The following is a 17,888-nucleotide window of genomic DNA, read 5'->3' on the forward strand; positions in this document are numbered from 1 at the left end:
TGTTAGTTGCACCAAGCTCAATTACTTCACCAGGGAAAGTTTCCCCTTGATATGCAACCAACACCCAGTCTCCTATCTGTGCATGAAATTCCTCAATTGCATCATCAGATGATACAAATGATTCATCAAGATCCTCCCCTTCCTCTCTGATGCGGACATGGTGCTGCTGACGACTGTTGGATACGTCACTGATAAGCAAGTGGTATTGTCCAATTGGTGCTACACTGTGAATCTTGTGTGTGTTAGGGACAGGAATTGTGGATTCCCAGTATGCGAGCAAAGTTGCCCTCTTCTCTGCAATTTCCTCTTTTGACACATACATTATCTGGATAGCAGGGTTTCTCTGAACTGCAACTTCATGGAAAGAAAGCGGTGTTGATGCCGTTCCTTTCCCACTTCGAACAAATCTCCAGACAGACCGCTTGACCGTACCCCCAATTCCATCGACGACACCTTTGCCATGAGAAGTGGCAAAAAAGTGCCATTTCATCCTGATGTTGAAGTCACCTTCCCACTTTGCCAAGTTGGAGAAGAGGAACCTTTGCTTAAACTGGGAGCTAGCACCATCTGATACAACATGAACTTCAGAAATAGAAGGATGCTTTTCCTTCAGTTTTGAGAGAATACGCTCCATGAATGTGTACACACTCAGTTTGGTGTGTTGTAGCTCATCTGAAGTGATGACCATGCTTTCTGTAGTGTTGAGCTCAGCATCGATCCAAGCATGGGCTGTGAAGAGGGTCACCTGCCCATGGTTCCAGTGGGCAGACTGCACCTCGTTTTGTTCGGTCAGTGTTGCGTTCTCTGAGAAGTCTACTTGCAGTAGCACTTGCTCACCATTCACTTGCATCTTTAGCCTTTCAATGTAGGCAGCCTGTTGTCGCTTGATGTAAACATGAATGAGAAAGGGCTTTAGCTGCCGCTTGAGTTCATCAAAAACCTCCTGTGGACTTGACTGTATCTCAACCTTGTGGACGCCGTCAGTTGTCTGCCACTGATGGTAATTCAGTGGATTGTTACACTCAGGAGAAGGCCGAAATTGTTCTATATTGCCCTGACATTCTGGGCACTCCATTGACATGCACTCCTTCGATTCAGCATCACAAACAATAGCATCAGTGAAGGTAGATATGTTGTCAGTGATGTTGCAGCATCTACTCAAAGCATTCAGAATCAGACGGACATTTTCATGGTGTGTACATACACACACATTGTGTGGAAGTGAATCAAACAGTTTGACATGTTTAGGTCTTAGGTCGCAAAATTTGCTCCTTGATATCTCACTATTGCCTTCTTTGCAGAAGAGGCTGTGAGCTTCTGACAAGGACATCAACATGTACTTGGCTTGAAAAAAAGTTTTTGTCTTAAAGCCATTTTCATCTTTTTCTCTGATGATTACACGGTCCTTACGGCCAGGAGCCTGCCAAGAGATGTCATCCCGCAGGTAAAAATCGACCACCTTCTTCTTCATCTCTTCAACTAATCCTGGCCTTCCTGCCTTAGAAGTACTCGTAGAGGCAACTTGTAATCCCATCTCACTGGCAATGGCAGCAGCAACAACCTTTCTCTTGCGGGGTGAGATTGGCAGGGAGGAGCGTACCTTCTTGATTGCCTTACTCATGGCTTGGCGTGACTGGTAAGGTTGGTTTGCAGGTTCTTCATCATTTGGTCTTTGATGTTTGACCTTCTGACGATGGGCCCAGACACGTTGATTTTCTGCAGCCCTATGAGCTGCCCACTCCCTTGCTGTCATTTTCTTTTTAGCTGCCATCCGTGATTTTACTTTTCGTTGTCTCTCCCTTGCAAGATGCTCCGCATACTTAGCCGGATTGTCCTTTAACTGGGCTCGGTAGCGTGCAAGCCTTTCTTTCGTAGTAAGAGGCATTCTATCGGACAAATGAAAAAGAAAATGCTGTTTATGACCAAATATATCTCCCTACACTTTTATCAGTAGTATTCATATCTTAGAATTTATCTGTTGTATCACTAGTATGAATAATTGGAAGTGTAATTATACAATTTTGTTTATTTTATTTCCTTACAGCAAGTTACATGTAGATTAAAAGTCCACATTTTGAATTTCACTATCTTAATAAGAAAACAAACAAATAAAGAAATAAGTTATACAGGTTCAGGCATAATAGACAATAATAACCGACAATAATATTAGAAGTTCCATCATGATGTTTGCAACCAAAATATGTTACATTTGTACGATATTGTACTGCACATGAAAAAAAAAATGACATTGTTGTACTAGAGATTCATGGTTTGAATTTTGACTGTCCTTTAACTAAAATAGAGCAATAGAGTATAAAGGAAAAATATCTAAAAAATACATATTGCTGTATCCAAGAAATTAAAATTGATTCAAGGGTGCAGAAAATTAACCAAACAGGTGATACACATTCCATATTTTTCAAGTAGGAGTTTTTACTCTCGTTTGTAACAACAATATTGTACTGTTATCGTCTAATTATTAAATGCAAAATCATTCTCCTGGTGCATGAACATATTCTCTTTTGAACTAAAATCCATTTAAAGAGATGTGATCTATCTTCAACTCACCTTATAGGATTATACTGTAAACCAGCTGACAAAATTGGCGGGAAAGAGTACACTGGATGGAGGAGGCACCTCAGAGCATATGATACAAGTGTAGTATGTGCACTCTGATCTGGAGCTGCCTACATGTAGAAGCTGAATCACTCAGTCTTGGGCAGTTCACAAATTTGCCCAGGAATTTCATTGAAAAAGCCACTTTCTGTTCAGCAATAAATCAACTTTTATCCTTGTAATGACACATTGTCTAGCCTAAGAATGTCTCAGGATGTAGACAAGACCATTCCCTTCAGTAGATGGTCATCATACATTACACAACATGGAGTTGAAACCACACTTGCAGTTCTCACTTGCTCATGTATGCATGCATGTTCTAATGAAAGAAATAATTACTAATTTCATTAACAATCAAACATTTAAATGGAAAATGAAGGATTAGATAAAGATATGTGTATTTCCAATAGTTTAGATTTAGTTAGATAGTTTTAAAAAGTCCTAGAGATAAGCAAAAAGTCAGTATTAGCACCGTTTCGGACGTACATAAAAAGTTGTTTCGGACGTACAAAAAAAAGTGTACGTCCGAACACACATTTTTGCATTAATTAGAGATAATTATACAGATTTGACACTACACATGTGAAAAGCAACAAAAACCTGCTTTGCATTGAGATTTTACATTTTACAGGAATTCAAGTTTTTTTGTAAGATTAAAAAAAGACGTTTTTTTGTTTCGGACGTACATGTGAACAATACATAACATAAAAGTGACGAAAAAAGCATAATCTGTCACTTCTACATTCTCGGTCTTATGGTTATGGAAAAAGGGATTCATTATGCAAGTATTCATTGATGTAGTCAGTTAAAAAGTTAGTTTTTTCCCTAAAAAAAAAACATAATTAAATAGTATATGAAAGAATTAATTCCAGAGCAGAAGTCAAATGGCTTCATTATAGTCACTCTTGTGACCTTGACCTTGGTTACATGCATTTATGATTTACATTTTTGAACAGTTCATACAATTTCCTTCAACATGATATATGATTTGTGCTGACAATATCATTTTGAAATTTTGACCCCTTGGTTGACAAATTTATGGAATTGCCCTACTCAAGCTTGGTCTTTTCATGGACTCTGCAGCAATTAAAACATGAAACTTGTTGAGAAAAATTTATTTTTGTTCCCTTGGCATGCTTCTGGCCTTTAGGTTGTTTACAAAGGAAGTGAAACCATTTTTAGCATGAAAACACTGCATTATGACAACAAATTAGATGTTGACATATTACTGCCAAAACTTGTTCTTCTGCAATATTCCATTTTCTTTTTTTTTCCAAGTACTACAATGTGTTTTGCGCGCAATGGCTGCAGCCTTTGCAGTAATGAGGCACTATACATTGTATATGTACACTGTACTTAAGTTCTTTCACTCTACTTATCATAATTAAGTTAAATGCAAGGAGGATTAACACTTAAAGACCCAAGCATGAAACACATCACTTATGAAACTAACACAGACCACTGCCTAGTCATCCCCTCTTCCAATCCCATCTCCCTTCTTCCCCACATCACTCCATGCCGTCGCTATGACACTCGCTCCCATCTCAGCCAAGGGCACTGGGATCAATAGATCAATGATGCACTCATTAGCCACGAACAACACTGCCTCACTGTAGGGGGTAGGAAGAGAAGGGGTGGAGGAGGGAGGAGATGAGGGGAGGGAGGGAGGGAGGAGGAGGAGGAGGAGGAGGAAGAGGAGGAGGAGGATGGAGAAGAGGAGGAGGGGAGGAGGAGAATGGATGCGAAAGAAGAGTGGAAGGAGCGGGAGGAGGAGAGGGAAAAGATGGGAGAAGGGAAGAAATGAAAGAGGGGAAAGGGAGGAGGAGGAGGGGAGGAGGGAGGAGGAAGGAGGAAGAAAAGGAGGGGGAGGAGGGAAAGGAGGAAGAGGAGGGGAGGAGGAGGAGGGGGAGGAGGAGGAGGAGAGGGAAGAGAGTGAGGAGGAAGAGGAGGAAGAGGGGAAGGTCACCTAAAGTTTCCTGCCAAGCTCTGATAACTATCCCTGAACCAGCTCACTGGATTGAGGTGCATTGAAGCTGTCCTATGTTTGAAATTGCTTTTGCACTGCATCAATATTGCATGCTGAAACTTTCCCACTGTAATTTCCTTTACATCCTCAAACTGCTGCTAATACTCATGGCACGTACAGTGTTAAAGAGAGTCACTCTGATTTTAATGCACAAAGTTTTCAGAAAGGGAGCATAACTATTCAGAAAATACAGATAGGAAAATCAGTTTGTTGGGTGGTTGTCACTTTCTTCTCCCCCCCCCCCCCCCCCCCCCCCCCCTCCCCGCCCCATATCTTTACACACCAGGTTTAGGGCTCTCTGCTTGTTTAGCCCACCATTCCTTCACTCATGTTGTGTAAAGGACAAGTCCACCTTCATATACATAAGGATTGAGAGAATGCAGCAATATTAGTAGAACACATCAGTGAAAGTTTGAGGAAAATTGGACAAGCCGTTCAAAAGTTACGAATATTTTAAGTATCTGCGCAGTCACTGCTGGAAGAGAAGACTACTACAGTGTATGATGTCACATGCGTACAACTATCTAAGGAAAATAAAAAGAGAATTTCACAAAACTTTACTTTTTGAATAAAGTGCACAGATCTTCGACTTGTTACTGACGTATGTTAAGGGTAATATTATTCCCCCTGCCTTCTGAAAGAGAGAAGTCGAGTGTTCTTTTGTTATGCGAGAAAAATGGAAATACAGTGTATGTTGAATTTTCTTTATTCTTTCTTTATATCATTGTACTCATGTGACATCACAAGCTACAGTAGTCTTCTAATCCAGCCGTGACTGAGCAGAAACTTCAAAAATTCATAAGTTTTTAACGGATTGTCCGATTTTGCTCAAACTCTGACTGATGAGTTCTACTTTTATTGCTGCATTCACTCAACCCACATGTCTATGAAGGTGAACTTGTCCTTTAAATACTATTTCACTCTTTCCCTATTCTCTTTCCTTCTGTTGTTCCCTATCTTGTTTGATGTTGCCTCCCTATTCATCTTTATCCTTCACAGGTTATCCCCTTTGATCTTTGAGATCATCACTGGCCCACCTCTGCCTTTTGTCTGTTCACCCCCCTTGCTGTAATCCCCCTCCCTTACCTGTTGGGCCCCCTGCCTTTGACTTCTAACCCACCCTTTTGTTTTCATTGTTCTCTGTCTGTATAGTAGCCTTCCTCTGACTATGCTTATTGTGTGCAGTCCATATACCTGATTGCTTTCCCTACATGTTTATCATTTTGTGTCCAATGAAGATTCCGCTAAGATCAAAAAGCTTAGGTCCGTTTTTGACTCCATTTTACTGCATAGGCTTGCCACTATTGGATTTTTTTTTTCCTACAAGAAAATCAATCATTTAAATGGTTCATATTATCATTACATGTATCAAGTCATATATTGTCTCAATTGAAAGGGAATATGACATTGCCTTATAACCATGGGAAAAAAAGTCTACTCACATTGCAGATTTTTTTCCTTTGTCTTCTTCAATACACTGGATCACAGTCTTTATATTATGGCTTTTAGCTTAAAGGGAGAGGTACTTCTTTATATTTCTTAACATATATTTCCTAAAAGCTCTGAAAGTTACCGCAACATTCTAGAAAAAAAAAACATCTCTGAATCCCATTAATTATCCTTTCAGCATAGGTATGGACATCCCTCACTCTATTTGCAGTGTCAAATGGAATTCCTACATGAATTCATTGGCCTCCTCATTTGTTTAACCCTTATTGCTCTTTGTTTGTTGATTGGCACATTTGCTAGTCTAGCGCTGTCTGTAACTGGCGTGGACATCCAGAAAACAAACTGGCAATGGATAGAGATTACCTAATCCCCTTAATCCATATTGTATAACCAATGCCTTCCTGCCAATCGAGGCACATTGCTGCATCTGAGTGGGCTGCCCTACTTATAAAGTAGGTCAAGCTTATTTTTGCAGGAATTACCACAGAATGCTGATGAAAGCCTAGGCAAGTTACAGTTTAACGTGTTGAGGACGAGTCCCGAGTATACTCAGGCAGGTGTCTATAGGAAATGAGTGTTATAGCAAAATCAGTCCGTCCTCAACGGGGTTAATGCCTGAGAACATTGTAAGAGTTGATGCCTAAAATTTCACAGTGCCTTTAAAGAAAGAATCAGACTTTGAAATGACTAGAAGGTAATAGTAGAAAGCAACCAGGAGTTACGGCTTAAAAAAATATATATGAATTGACAACTCATCATCTGACAGGGGTTAACCATAGGTTTAGGGTTAGAGTTTGGGTTAGGGTTAGGATTAGGAAGGGTGTGGGGGTAATTGCTGAGGGGATAATTGCTAGAAGGTACATGTAGGAAGCAATCAGGAGCTACGGCATTAACAAAAAAATCCATATGAATTGACAACTTGCCATCTGACTGGCAGTGATATGATACATGAGACTGGTTACCATATTACTCTAATGAAGCTGTAGACTTTAAGGAAGGAAACTGCAAAAAATAGGATACTTTGGCTGAATAACAAGAAATTTGATATTTGTTTAATAAAAGCAAATGATTAACAACCGCTTCCTGTTCATATTTCACTGTTTTCTTAAATGCTGGCTCAATTTTGTGTAATTCTTCTTGAAACAAGCCACTATGGTATTTATCATTCTCATACACCATCCAAGTGGTGTTGCAAAAAATGTTTTCAAAACAATGCTGTGCATGTATATATACATGTACAGTATATAACTAAGAATATCGGGGACATGGTTATTTTCACGTAATGCCCATCGCATTGTCTACTTCCTAATATCGTGCGGTCTGCTCCATGGACAACATTTTGCATCAATCACTTTCAAAACCTCTTTCTGCTCAATGTGACACACTGAAACCAGGAAGACGTAGAGCCATGTTGTCAATCATTTCTTCCGCAATCCTTAATTGCACGATTAATGTCTTAACAGTCACTATAAGCACAAAGAGAACTGTCAAAACTGGAGCTGCAGTGAATCTATGGGATGTGATTCATATCAATTCCCTGCCATTGCCACCCTCGGCAGTGAATGAATGGTCTATAAACTGTGAGACAATATCACTCTTCCTGCGTACTGCAATTCTAAAGATGAAGATGGTAGGAAACTTTTAGGCTGTTTCCTCTTTGCAGCAAAACAGATTTAAAAATCATTTTGACTTTTTTCTAGGTATCTAAACATTTTTCTAGTGGAAAAACATTCATTCTAAATGATATCTACTGAAAAAAATCAAACTCATACTAAATACAGATGCTTACAAGAATATCGTGCACATTTACACAACCAACATCAATTAGAGCATGTGGGACTAATGTTGACTGTGATGACACGTCAGAGGGGGTAACTAGGGCAGGGAAATACTTTAAGCTCTCACTTTGTAAACAAAGCTCGATTGTCATACATTTAATATGGGATGAACTTTAAAAGTTCTTTATAGAAGCACACCTTCCGCACAACATTTAAGGCGACTTTACCGCACAGAGTAACATCACACAAACTGAATGGTATTCGTAATGGCCTCATCAAAGCAAACGTAAAATAAGAAAAGTGACAGAATCTTAATGTCTCACCAGCTTTCACCGGGTATTTAATTTACTCGCAGCTACACATGCAAATTAGATGAGACAGTTTTAGTTGTTGTAATATCAAAGAAATGCCATTCAGTAATATTTTGTTATTAAATGGAGTTGATTGTATAATCAAGTCAAGACAAAATTGTTTGAAATACAACATTGATAAACATTTATTTTTAAAAGAAGGAATGAAAGGATTATGAAGACTGAGACCTGATGCCTAATCTGGTGTGCGGAATAAATTGAAATGAATGTTGCACAGAAATGCGATGCCACAAAATGAAAAGTGTTAAAATCAATGAGGCCATCATTGACTCGAAACCCTGCTATGGAATGCAACTCCTTGCCAGCGGGCAGCAAGGGATTGCGAGACAGGTGAACAATGACATGAGGAAGGAAAACTTCTCCTGGGGGAAGAGGGGTGTCAGAAGAGTGGGGTCGGAAGAGGGGGTCAGAAGAGGGGCTGAGATGGAGACTGGCTGCAGAGATTGCTGGGCCCAAGTGGAGACGTATAAACAGAGAGGCTGCCAAAACAGACAGACACGCGGGGCATCAACAGCAGCGCCCGGGCCAACGGGTCTGCCTGACACATTCCAAGAAGGTCACGTCTGTCTCCCAGAGGACAAGTGAGCCACTGCTGTGTTGTTGGGAGTGGGGAGGCTTGGATGAAGACTGGGGGTGGGGGGGGGGGGGGTGGGGAGGGTGAGGTGTGGATGGCTCCAGTGCCGCCTGTTTCATGGGATGTGGTATTACCTACTCCTTGGTATTATCCATGATAGGAGCGCATCGAGTGATGGGGGGGGGGGGGATTCATGACTTGATGGGAAGCCTGTGGGCAGGGGAGTAGATCCATGACAATCCCCTCACTACCAACACTGGAAACACCATTGTCTTCACATGCAGGACAGCTGCGAGTGGTCATAAAGGATTTAAATGCCAGAAACATATCTATAACCATTCTGTTAACCCTTAAAGTTCTTATAGTTTTTTCTCTCTCTCTAACCATAAAGGGAGAACACTTTTCCTTCTTGACTACAAAGTTTTCTCTCTCATAGAAGAGGAAGATGAGGAAGAAGAGAAGGGAGAAGATGAGGAGGAGGAAATCAATCAAAGAAGAAGAGGAGAAGGAGGAAGAAGACAAGGAGGAGGGAGAGGAGGAGGAGGAGAGAAGTGAAGGAGGGGAAAGAGGAGGAGGAGGAGTAGGAGGAGGAGACCTCAGGTAGACATTAACAGACGTGGAAGAGGAGGATGAGTAGAAGGAGGAGGAGGAAGAGGAGGGGAGGAGGAGGAGGAGGAGGAGGAGGAGGAGGAGGAGGAGGAGGAGCAGGAGGAGGAGAAGGAGTAGGAGTAGGAAAAGGAAGAAGAGGAGGAGGAGGGGGAGGATGTCTTAACTCTCCAGACTTCTCAGTTCAGAAGCTTCTGTTGTGATGCTCAGCAAGACTCAATTGAGCACAAAGTCGTATTTTTATCTTCCTGCATGCACAACATGTGAGGCACTCTATGCAAGCAACAACATCATCATGTGACTTGAGTGGCCGATGAAAGATGCAAACATGATGCCACATTAAGAGGACTTACCGATACTGTATACGCCATATATTTCGCGAGTCTCAATTTTCGGGACTTCCCGACAATTTTGCAAGTGGTCGAATTCATGATTGTGGAGTCCTGTACTGAACAGAGAAATTTATACGCATACGTCACATTCATATCGGTAATAAAGTCAATATTTTTGCGTGTTTTTAATTTCGCGAAAGCAGCTGACTCGTGAAACTTGTGAAAATAAAAACCTCGCAAAATATTCAGCGTATACAGTATTCAGATTCAGACAGTCACCATCTTCTTAACCCACTCCAAACAATATTCTTTACCACTGAGGACGAGTCCCGAGTATATACGGGCAAGTGTCTATGGGAAATACGTGTTGAAGCAAAATCTGTCCGTCCTCAATGGGTTAATTCCAAATACACTTTGTACACAACCTGCCCAGTTAGACTAATGTTCCCTTTTTATCAATGAAATATTCAATTATTATATTTTTCAATTGCTTTGATTTTGGCAATTTCACCCTGCATGACACGCTGTTGTCCATTTAACCAGGCCCCCCTATGAGAACCTGGTGGCTTGTGTATGAAGTCAATGGAGATTTCAGATTTTAGTATGCAAAGGGTTGATGATCAATCCAACGGAGAGAATGCTTTTAGCCCCCTTTGGAAAAGCAGGGCAGAGCAATCTTATCTAGCACTCAAAGGTTCCCCCCTGAAATCATGCGCAAGGGAACGCAACCATATATCTTATCGACCAGGCCAGCCGACTTTTCTCTCTACACAATGTTGAAATGATGGATGTCTTGTCAGTTACGAGTAGCGGCCCATCGAAAGGGGGAGGGGGAGGGGGCAGAGAAGAAGATGCCATTTTCCATCCTGTAACAGTTCACCTACAGGTCAGCAGCTGATTATAAAGTGATGATGTGGTGTACGGGTCTACAACTTACCCAAAAGGGCTTTCTTATTGGGTAAGGGTCCCATATGCATCCCAGCTACAACATATTCATCACACCACTTGCCCAACAGTGACGTTTAACTACCCTCTAGAGGCAAGTCAGCGACTATGTTTGTAGCACACTTTGGCATCTTGGGCAAAGTCAGTAGACATATTCAATGCAAATGCCTCTTTAATACCAGGATCGAGGAAGAAACCCAGGGGCAACTACCTTATTTGCTGGTGTACCAATCTACACCTGTGTCCAGACCACACCCCATTAAAGGTTCTGGCCAGAGTTGTGCTGAAACAAAATACATTGACACTTGTGACACTTTGCAACACCAGAACAAGAACCTCTACAGTGAATGCATCATGCAGTGTTCAGGAGCTATAATGTAGGCAGGAATTAGAAAGCAACAATCTATTCTGAGTCTCTACTATTTACAAGTTAGTATCATTTGCTTCGATACACTGTATGATACTCAAAGGACTGTTACAAAGGCATTGGGTTTCTTTAATTTTTCTTTTTTCTGAGCCTTTACTCTTTACAAGTATCATTTTGTATACATTGTATAACTTAAAGGACTGTTTCAAAGGCTTTGGGTTCCTCTTACAAAGATTCTTTTTTCCATCCTTGGGGTTTTGAACTATTGTCAAAGTAACTGCAAATTCAAATATGAATTAAACCCCCCCCCCCAAAAAAAAAAAAAAAAAAAAAAAAAAAACACCTATTCAATTCCTCTCAGCATGCAATGATGTGAGGATTTTTTCTTTTTTTCCTTGGGGGGGGGGGGGGGGGAGGTGTGTTTGTAATTTCAGAGTGATGACCAAAGACCTCAGAATATTTAAAAAAAACATGCAGTTTTCATGAAACAAAGTATTATCTTCATTGGTGTTCAAAAGTTCACCTGGTGGCTTTTCTGCAATGGCCACACGATGAGAGACCGTGAGACCAAATATGAAAATGAACCAGTTGCTATAAAACCTCCAAGTATTCACACATTGAAGACAGAATGCAGTACGTGTATGTGGGCAAAACGCTTGAAAACAGAGTGCTGTGTAATGTACTTGTAGCATGCGTGTTAGGGATAGGCTACAAGGTAATCATTACCTTCTTGACTTCCAAGACGGCTAAAAATGTTCATGAGATGTATATGGGTCAGGCATTTAAATATAGGAGCTTGCTCAAGGGTGGGTAGACATCATTACAACCAACCTCTCGGCGTGGAAACCGCATCATGGGGTCCGGTCATGATTATCACCTCGTTACATGATCACACATTCCACTAAATGGAGCTACCACCTGCTTGAGCTAAGAGGCGCTGCCTACCTGCTTGTAACCGGTCCGTGCCGTCGCTGACTGCTCCCCCATTCTCTCCTGGAGCTGTAAGGGAAGGAAGGTATGGAAAGCGTTAATTGGAGGGCCAGAAGGGGTGGGGAGGGGGGAAGTAATGATAATGAGGAATAGCGTGGAAAAGAGGATTGGGGTTTAATACCAGGAAAGGTGGAAGGGGTGGGGTGGGGGTGGGGATGGGAGAAGGTAGAAGTGGGTGGTAAGGTGGGGTGAATTAGGATAAAGGGAGGATGAAGAGTAGGATATTCAAGGGAAGGGGTGTAGGGGTGTAGATCACATGTATTAAAGTGAGCCTTGAGGATAAGATGGATCAGGCTATTATGGTAGGGTAGCCAGAATAGAATATCTAATAGGCAGGGAATGTGGTAGCAGGTGGATAGAGAGAAGGGTATGGGGTAGAGATGGGTTGGATAGTAGTATGGATGAAGGAGAGGAAGTGGTGGTCAGAGGGGATGGGGTAGGATGGAAAATGGGATGGAGATGGCCAGGGTAGGCTATAGGGGGAGGGACAGAACTCTTGGAGGGGGAAGGGGATAAGAAACGGCATGGGCAAGATGGATGGCGTGGGGTGGAGAATAGTATGGGGGGGGGGGGGGGTTATTGGGGTATGGATGAATGGGGCAGAGATGTGGTATACATGCAGAGTTTGGGGTAGGGAAGGTTGGTATAAAAGAGGAAGGGGGCGGGGACCAGAGAAGTGACCCGGGATAGTTTGGGGATTCCCCAGGCAGGGTGCCATGGTTACAGAAAAAGCAGAATGAACAGTCTACTAACCAGTGACTCATTACTAGAATAATAAACATGCACTATGAGTAATAGCACCAAGTGTGGGAAAACTACAACAGAACTTGTAACATGATATCACATCATAAATCTATGCTATCAAGGTGAGCTTTAGAGGTACCGATACCTCACAAAAATAACAAAAACCATATTTTAGGTCTATAGTTTGACAAAGATGCAACCTCATTGCTAGGTTACCAAAAGACTACTATGAGTCGGTAGCAATAACTTAGGATATCTACGTACATAGTACACTCTGGCTGCTTTCAAGTCAATAATTAGGAATTTGGATGAAGAACATTGTAGCTCTTCATTGGGAGGCTTGAGAGAGGATCGCAGCAACACTTCTGTTATATTGTGAGCATGCAGTTGTGACAACCTTCACCAGCATCATGAAAACATGATCAACTTTTAAACTCCTATCTAATCTCATGTCAGATTTTGTAAAGCCTCCTCCATAAACCCGTCTCTTCTGTATGATTTTGGGTGTTCTATTCATGGCAGTGCAGATCAACTGGGACACAGTGCAGCACAAGTTTAAGCTCATTCTATGCAACATAATCAATCAAAAAGTTGAATAGCCTACAAACCTATTGGGCAAAACTCTGCTGTGAAATGAAAACCACTCACTTTCTACCCGACGCATACACTTGGAAGTTGCCACAATTCTTCTCAATTTGTCTTTATTTGTTTGTTTTTTAAAAATCCATTCTAACCAGTGCCCTACCAACCAATCTTTCATATCTTAGCGTTAAATAGCCTCATTGCCAATTCTCATTTGCATCTCCACAGCACATGGCCACTGTCTATTTTTTCTTCATTGTTTAATCATTTTATAGAGAATCAGTGAGAATGCATCAAAGTGTGATGAAAATAATACACAATACATATGTATGTGACCCTGCATTCCACAAAACCAACAAAAAGTCACCAGACATAGATTTCCACCTCAGTGCAAATTCTAATAGATCAGACTCTAAGCTTTAAAATAATGTATTACTCAACACAAAAAAGACTCTCCTAAGCCTGTCCAAAGACTTGAAAGAAAGTGTACACTCTGGAAAAGTATTTATTGAGAAAGGAGGCTTTGAAGTTCAAGGTCTATTCAAAAGCTTAATCCCACCAAGCACTGCTCTGTACAATGAATGGAACAAAAAACAGGATGTAAAACTCTGTAACAACCACAATGAAGGGATTATCGGATCAAGCTGCAATTTACCTCACTCATTAAACACAATCTATTCAGGAAGTACCACCAAATTTAGATGCAGTGGCATCAACTTTTCAAAAGTTATTGGGGTTGAAAGTGAAGAGTGTGTAAAGGGTTTTCCATAGTAGAAATAGGAAAGGGTTTCTCAACTTTGCATAATCATACTATTCAGGAAAAAGGTGCTACATGAAAATTGTAAAAATTACAATTTCCCAATTATTTTGGGATCCCAAACTTAAGAAATTACCGGTATGCAGAAGAATTGCTCTTAACTTTTAGAAAATATCAAAAACTTTATACTGACCAGGGGGAGCATTTCATGAAGCATTTTTGTGCGACAACTTGTCGGACAAATTGGCTCTCAGCCAATCAGATGCAATGATTTCAGTAGCTTTTAACATTTTGTCAGACGAAATATCTGGCAAAACGCTTCATGAAATGCCCCCCTGGTTGACCAATTTCACCTATGTTGAGTCCTCAGGTAAGATTGGGTTGTGCAACTTTTTGTTGGTTTTATGATGCACGGTCACAAATGATATGACTGTTTTGCATTTCCACCAGCAATATCAGAGCAACGATCGGTAGAATTGTGTGTGTGTGTGTGTTTTAGAGTTCTGTTTTTTTTTTCTCTCCATCACTTTCTGCCTCTGACACATTGCATGATGCTGTGAAGACAGGCTCTCATTTTTGGTATGTCAGAGTCAAAAATCCTGAAATAAGTCTTACAACAAAGAAAAAAGCAGCTGAGAAAGAGACAAATATATATCTTTCATCTCTTACCGTGATTGTCTTTACTCTCTTCCTCCCCATGCTTGGCATCATCTGTGTGAGAGAAAGAGAGAACACAAAACACAGAGTGCAAGGCAGATTAATCCATCACCTCCCGGGAATAGTGCTCTCCCAGAGAGCTGATTACTACACTTTTTACTACACTACACTAGGCAGTATGCACTGGGTTAATCTTAAACCATGAAGTTCCAGAATTCTTCTTTCTATGGTTTGTTGTGATTTTTGTTTTTAGCTGCACTGTTATTGTTTGTTCTGAGAGCATAAGTTTCAATAGCCTCATTATTGCTGGTTTTACATCCTGTAAACTTTAATATTTTCACGTGATTAATTTGTGTGTGTGCGTGTGCATGTGTGTGTGTGCTGAGCAGCTCAAAAACATACATGCCGGTTGTTGAATTGGCACTGTGCAATTGTCAATCCATTTTGTTTTGGGATCATAATCTTACCCACCACACCACAAATATGCACAGATCTCAGAATGGTGAATGAGTAGACCAATAAGACAAAAATAACAACACAAAACCTCACGCAGAAAAGAAATTTTATCACTTAAATGCCTACATGTACTTTAATGACATTTTATCATAACATCTAAAATGGATTTCATCCCCTCCTACATCCAAATGGACAATAATGAAATGATGGCATCACTACCATAGTTGTCCAGAACCTCTTGCTCTATAGATACCTTCACCATGTTTAAGTGGTCCTCACAATCAAATGTCACTATCTCCATTCATACTCTGTGATATTGCACCCTTTGAAATATGCTTTCACGGCAATTTCAGACATCGCAGTGCTATAATAACTGTCACATTACTCATGCTCCAGATACACACTGGAGCCTCATAAACCGTATTAATATAAAAGCGCCTAGAAAAGGAATAAGAAAAAAAAAAAATCTTCCCCGAGTCGATAAATATGCCATTTTGCTACTGGCATTCACAAGTAATGTAATGATTCTCTAAATACTCAATGTGCAGCAGATTATTAGAAAGATGTGAGTTAGATATGATTAGAAAGAAACTAACATAAAGAAAAAGTGAGATTTATATCTAGAGAGAAGAAAACTTGATCTCATCTAGCTGTGGGAACACTCGAAAATTACTGAATTAAAACTGGAAAAACTCGACGTATGTTTTAATGCTTACAAATTAAATGTTTTCCACTTTCAAATTTATAATGCTAAGAGTCTAGCCAACCCCGCCTCCATCATTCATTTCAACAATAACAATAACAACAACAACAACAGCAGCAGCAGCAGCAACAGCAACAACAACAACAACAACAACAGCAACAACAACAACAATACTTTACTGACCAACAGTTCTTGTCAACTTAAAGGGAAACTCCGCTCCATTTTGATTTGTCTAAAGGATGAAGAGTATAGGATTACACAATACTGTACAGCTGTTTTCGTAACTTTTGGAGAAAGATATGACCTGGAATAATGGTATTTGTTAGTGGACGTCAGTTCGTAAATTCTGTTTCCATAATCAATACAATGGCAGCTTTTTCATTTTTTTGGTCCTTTCTGTTCTGTTGTTGTTGCTTTGCCATTCATCTTATGCCTCACTTGCCACAGGGTTTCCTCCACACCTACTCCTATATTAAAACTCGAGCCTGCGAGCTCCAACTTTTGTTGTCAAAGTTCCCCTTTCTCTCGACAGTTTGGACCGATGCAATTGAATTTAGAGTTTCCATGGCGATGGAAAAGATGTGCCTTTTGTGAAGAGGATGCTCCTGACTGCCAGGCATAGTGAAGGGGACGTTCAACAACAGGGGAGAAATCAATTGAGGTCCGAAATGTCAATTCTTTTTGCCGCCCACATCACAGGAAGTTGCGGGGGAGGAGTGTAAAGCACATCAATGGGACTGAAGGAAAAACAATGACTTTACAATTTCCCTTGAAGAATGCAAGGCTATGAAAGGTTTTGAGAAACCATCCCCTCAAATCAAATCAAACAAACAAACAAACAAAAAAACACATAAACACACGAACAAACAAACAGTATTGCATTTTATAATGTACACTATCAAGAAACACTAAAATGAAAGTGCAGGCAAGGGTGACGTTTAAGGAAATCCTATTGTGACCCAATAAAGTAGTTTGGCAACGTTGAACTAACACCAGCACCTTTCAAGCTCAAGAGATTTATGCTTGTCCCATGTACTCACATCCCTGTTAGTTTAGTCAACTCTAGTGACTCTTGGAAATGGAACATTTTAAGCTTTAAAGGGATAGTACAGTATTGGTGGAGATGAGAATTGGGCTTTTAACTTTTTGCAAGATACCAAGAAAACACTTCTGATATAGTACAGAGCATACCATTTTAAGAGGAATTCAAAGTTTATTTGATGAAAATTGGGTTTGGAATGACTGAAACATCCAAAAACAAAGTAAAACAAAGCAATTGTAATAAAGTGTGGGTCCCACACTTCATTAGAATTGCTCTTTTTTGGATATCTCAGCCATTTGAAAACCAATTTTCATCAAATAAACGTTGAATCCTTCTTAAAATTACATGCTCTTTCATATTTCATAGGAAGTTTCTCATAATCTCACTTAGGAATGTTCAAAATATGAACCCCCTCCTCAACCAGTACTGTACAGTCCCTTTAACCTCGAAATATCTCCATCAAGTAGTATCATCATCTAATACACTCACACACATATACACACACATTCAAACTTAGGCAAAGCATTTCCTTTGAATTAGGCAGCAATTTCATGTCAGATTGTATATATCAACTTCAATTTATGCATGAGTTTACTGTCTTTGTCCAATACTGTAGGCTATAAGAGTACAATTTGGTAATTCTATATTTTTTGTATTACTCTATGCAAATGACTGAAACATTTTTAAGCAAAGTAATTGTAGTAAACCCAAAGACAAGAATTGTGCATTTACATTGTTCCCTTTGTTTTGTTTCATCATATTATAACAAAAATTTTTGATGCAGACCTTAACTAAATAGCAAGAAATTGAGTGAAAATAAATTATGACCTGATATTTGGCCTGATCACAGAAAAGTAAGCACGATCAAGCACTATAACTGACAGTGGCGTAAA

At 40.3% G+C, this 17,888-nt stretch overlaps 1 protein-coding gene across 1 annotated transcript in view; it reads right to left on the reverse strand.

Annotated features, from left to right (window-relative positions):
- LOC139720529 (uncharacterized) overlaps positions 1 to 17,888 on the reverse strand; it is a 110,050-nt gene that overhangs the window by 31,543 nt on the left and 60,619 nt on the right. Inside the window, exons 4-5 of the mRNA XM_071631882.1 lie at positions 14,807 to 14,848; positions 12,010 to 12,063 (exon numbers count right to left, since the gene is read on the reverse strand). Of these exons, the coding sequence (XP_071487983.1) occupies positions 12,010 to 12,063; positions 14,807 to 14,848 (96 nt within the window). The remainder of the gene's footprint in view (positions 1 to 12,009; positions 12,064 to 14,806; positions 14,849 to 17,888) is intronic.

This window comes from Diadema antillarum, unplaced genomic scaffold (assembly GCF_040938485.1).
Source record: "Diadema antillarum isolate AM-2024a unplaced genomic scaffold, OU_Dant_1.0 scf00000128, whole genome shotgun sequence".
In the NCBI taxonomy this organism is placed as follows: Eukaryota; Metazoa; Echinodermata; class Echinoidea; order Diadematoida; family Diadematidae; genus Diadema; species Diadema antillarum.